This window comes from Mus caroli, chromosome 18, assembly GCF_900094665.2.
Source record: "Mus caroli chromosome 18, CAROLI_EIJ_v1.1, whole genome shotgun sequence".
Classification (NCBI taxonomy): Eukaryota; Metazoa; Chordata; class Mammalia; order Rodentia; family Muridae; genus Mus; species Mus caroli.
The window spans coordinates 63,916,409-63,919,796 of record NC_034587.1 but is presented as its reverse complement, the minus strand read 5'-3'; the positions used below and the strand labels follow the sequence as shown (position 1 = coordinate 63,919,796).

At 42.4% G+C, this 3,388-nt stretch overlaps 1 protein-coding gene across 3 annotated transcripts in view; it reads right to left on the bottom strand.

The window, feature by feature from the left end:
• Positions 1 to 3,388, bottom strand: part of Gnal (G protein subunit alpha L) — a 147,208-nt gene that overhangs the window by 8,266 nt on the left and 135,554 nt on the right. For all 3 annotated transcript variants that reach the window (XM_021150731.2, XM_029471864.1, XM_021150733.2), the window contains 2 exons: positions 2,134 to 2,264; positions 755 to 822 (listed from right to left, as the gene is read on the bottom strand). In XM_021150731.2, coding sequence (XP_021006390.1) covers positions 755 to 822; positions 2,134 to 2,264 — 199 coding nt within the window. The remainder of the gene's footprint in view (positions 1 to 754; positions 823 to 2,133; positions 2,265 to 3,388) is intronic.

Genomic DNA, 3,388 nt, shown 5'->3' with positions numbered 1-3,388 from the left:
AAAAAAAAAAAAAAAAGAAGGACCACAGGTTCAAGATGAGATGGGGAAATTTAGTGAGACCCAGTCCCCCAATTAAAAAAGAGAATCAGGATGTATCACAGCAGTAGAATGTTTACCTAGCATGCGTGAGGCTGTAAATGGCATTAGCACAATAAAGGCTCTGAGAGTCCAATCACAGAGAAATGGTTCTCTGCTTGACCTGGCAGATCTCCAATTCAGTTGTAGCTTTCCCTTTCTGTCCTTCTCATCCTGGGAGACTTTTGTTCTTCTCTAGGGACAATGATTGGAACTCAGGGCTCTATGCATGCTGTGTTAAATGTAGGTTCACTGAGCCACACCCCAGGCATGGAACCTGGTCTCTTCAGGTAGTTATTTTCTAACTCACCATAGGGGTTTTGGAAAGGAAACCCACCCCAGGGTCATGGTGGTAAGGGGACAAAGGGAGACATATGGGAAGGCTGTGGACCATTTCTGCACTGACTGAGCAAAGACTCTCATTTATCCAGAATTGGACAGCTACACACAGTAGGTTCCAAAACAGTAACAACAAATGCGCAGGGCCTACTGACACGCACCTGTAATCCCAGAGGCAGAGGTGAGAAGAATATAAATTAGAGGGTAGGGGAGGGTAGCTGCTTCTCTTTTGGCTCACAATTTTGGGAAACAGTGAGAGCATGAAGAGGTAATTAGCAAACGGCAGGGAACAAGGTAACCATAAAGTGGCAGAAAACAGAAGGGCAAGAAAATCGCTTACCAAGAACAGATCCCGGATAAAGAACTTTGCTCTTGTAACTTTGGGATCTTCTCCCGCATCTGGTGTTGCTGTCAAAATTAAAAATGAAATTTTATTTAGCTGATGGGAAGCAAAGATACAGAAGTGTGGCAACACAGAAGGAACCAGCTATACTGAGATGGGTCTATTCATGGCATTAACATACATGTATATGACAGCGCAAATCACTCTTAGAAACTCCCAGAGGCTCAGCACACACAGAAAACTAAAGCACAAGCAGAATGTGGGCCACAGAATCTTTGGTGTATGTTCCTCCCCTTAGCACTGGGCCCTCCATCTCTGGAGGCTGGTACAACTGGTCACCCAATGGGCGCCATCAGTGTTGCCATCAAGGGCCATGCAAGCCATAGGAATGGTTGACAGGACACCAGGTGACAGAGGTCTGTCTTGCCTTCACAACTCTACCTGTGTGGCCTAGAGCAGGACCCATCACTTCTCATGTTCTATAGCAGTGGCTCTCAATCTTCCTAATGCTGTGACCCTTTAATACCATTCTTCATGTTGTGGTGACCCCCGCCCCCCAGCCATAACATTATTTTTGTTGCTACTACTTCATGACTGTAATTTTGCTACTGTTACGAACTGTAATGTAAACATCTGATATGTAGGAGATCTGAGATGTGACTCCCTCATAGGGGTCATGACCCACAGGTTGAGCAACACTGTTCTATGGGGAAATTAACAGAAGCTACCACCCAGGGTTACTAGATGGGGTTTGAATGATATGATTGGTCACAAAAGATCCAGCTGGTGGTATGAGAGAGCTTACCTAGGATGACACAGTCACACATTCAAACAGCCCTTCCTTGCGTGGCACAGCTTTAATGGAAAAGTCAAAATCTGAACCACTTACAAGTAAAATCCCATGTAGGATATATGAATATCGACTAAGGATCCCTATTCTGAACACAGAATATCTCAAATATTCCACACATGGTAAACTTTCATGTACTGACATCATACCACAACTGGAAACTCATACCTGGCTTCATGTCACAGGCCAGTCAAAACCCTCATGCTACGTATATGAAGTGAATACTAACACATTTCAACATTCAAGGAATTTTGGGTTTAATGAAATATGAGTCACATCTCCTAGATAAGGAAACATTCCAAAATCTAAAAAATTCTAAACTCCCTAACACTTCTGGTCCCAAGTATTTTGGACAGAGTTACTCACACTGTACTCTAATACTTTAGGAGTGGGCAGCAGAGAGGGGGGTTTAATCTGAGGCTATTTCTTCAATTCATCAGACATCTCTGATTTACAGGTACAGGACTATGAGAAAAGACCAGTTGGACCCTTCAATTGTAAGTGAGACTGTCTTTTGATATCTTACCATCTTCAGGGACAGTATAATTAGCATACTCCGGGAAATAGTCTTCGATTTTTGACTTCCCTGCCAAGACTTTTTCTGCCAGCATATCTTGTTTGTTCAAGAATAGGATGATAGAAATGGTTCGTAACCACCTAGAAAGAACAAAAGTCCACACCAGTTTCACAGTACTAGCCAGTGGAAGTACCGATTACAATGTTGCCAGCTTAAAAGGGAAGATCAAATGATGCGGTTTAGAGGCAGGTGCTTGCTCAGCTGAGGCTCAGAATTCACCCCCAACCCCTACCTCTGCAAGACAGGCAAACAAAAAGGTGGTGGCAGAGTGGGCTGCTGTCTTCTGGAACCTGACTCCTACATTTGATAAATACCATTGTTCACACACACTGTGCGAACAATGAGAAAGCCCTACAATGTATCAGTTCACTCTTTTTGGGTGAACCTCTGTGGGGACATACCTTTATTGGTAACAAAGTGGAGATCTAGGCACCTAATAAATACACTCGGGCTTTTGTGCTGTAAGTGGGGGTTTATGCGTCAGAAAACTCCAGGGTTAAAGTATTAAAATGTTAAAAGTTAAAATGTTGCTAAAGTACCAAATGATCCATTAGCCAATCAGGAGGAGCTTAACTAGCAGCCAGCGTGGCTCTTCCTTTGTCTCATCTCCTCTCAGCACAGGGGAAGAGGGGCAGAACTGGACTCCCCATGTGTTATATGAGAAGCTAAAGGGATGAGGCCTAGGAACAGAGGTGGTGAGGTTAGGAAAGCTGAAATCTAGCCAAAAGGCACTTAGTTGCCAAATAAACAAAGCCCTCTGAAATCCCACTAGCGCTCACAAGCTCCAAGGGATCAGCCCATTGGCTCCTGACCACAAATGTGAAGCAACCTTAGATGCATTGGTTCTGTTTTATCTTCTACTTATGTTATTTTTGTAGATACTATACAAATGAGCTTAAGTTATAATACATATAATCAAATGCACTATATCAAATGATAATCACTGTTAGAAAATTTATAACTTTATGCCTAGACTTTTTTATTCTCATGCATATTTATAAATAATAACAAGATTATAATTTTTTTCGTGATTGTGTATCAGACCCAGAGCTTTGTACACAAGCAAAAACTCTACTACTGACTAAGCTACAGCCCTTGTGCCTGATCCATCCTTCTCTTTCCTTGACATGGTTTTACAACATTGAATTTATGGTAATCTTGCCCTGCTTCCTGAATACTGGGCTTAGAACTTTTTTTTTTTTTT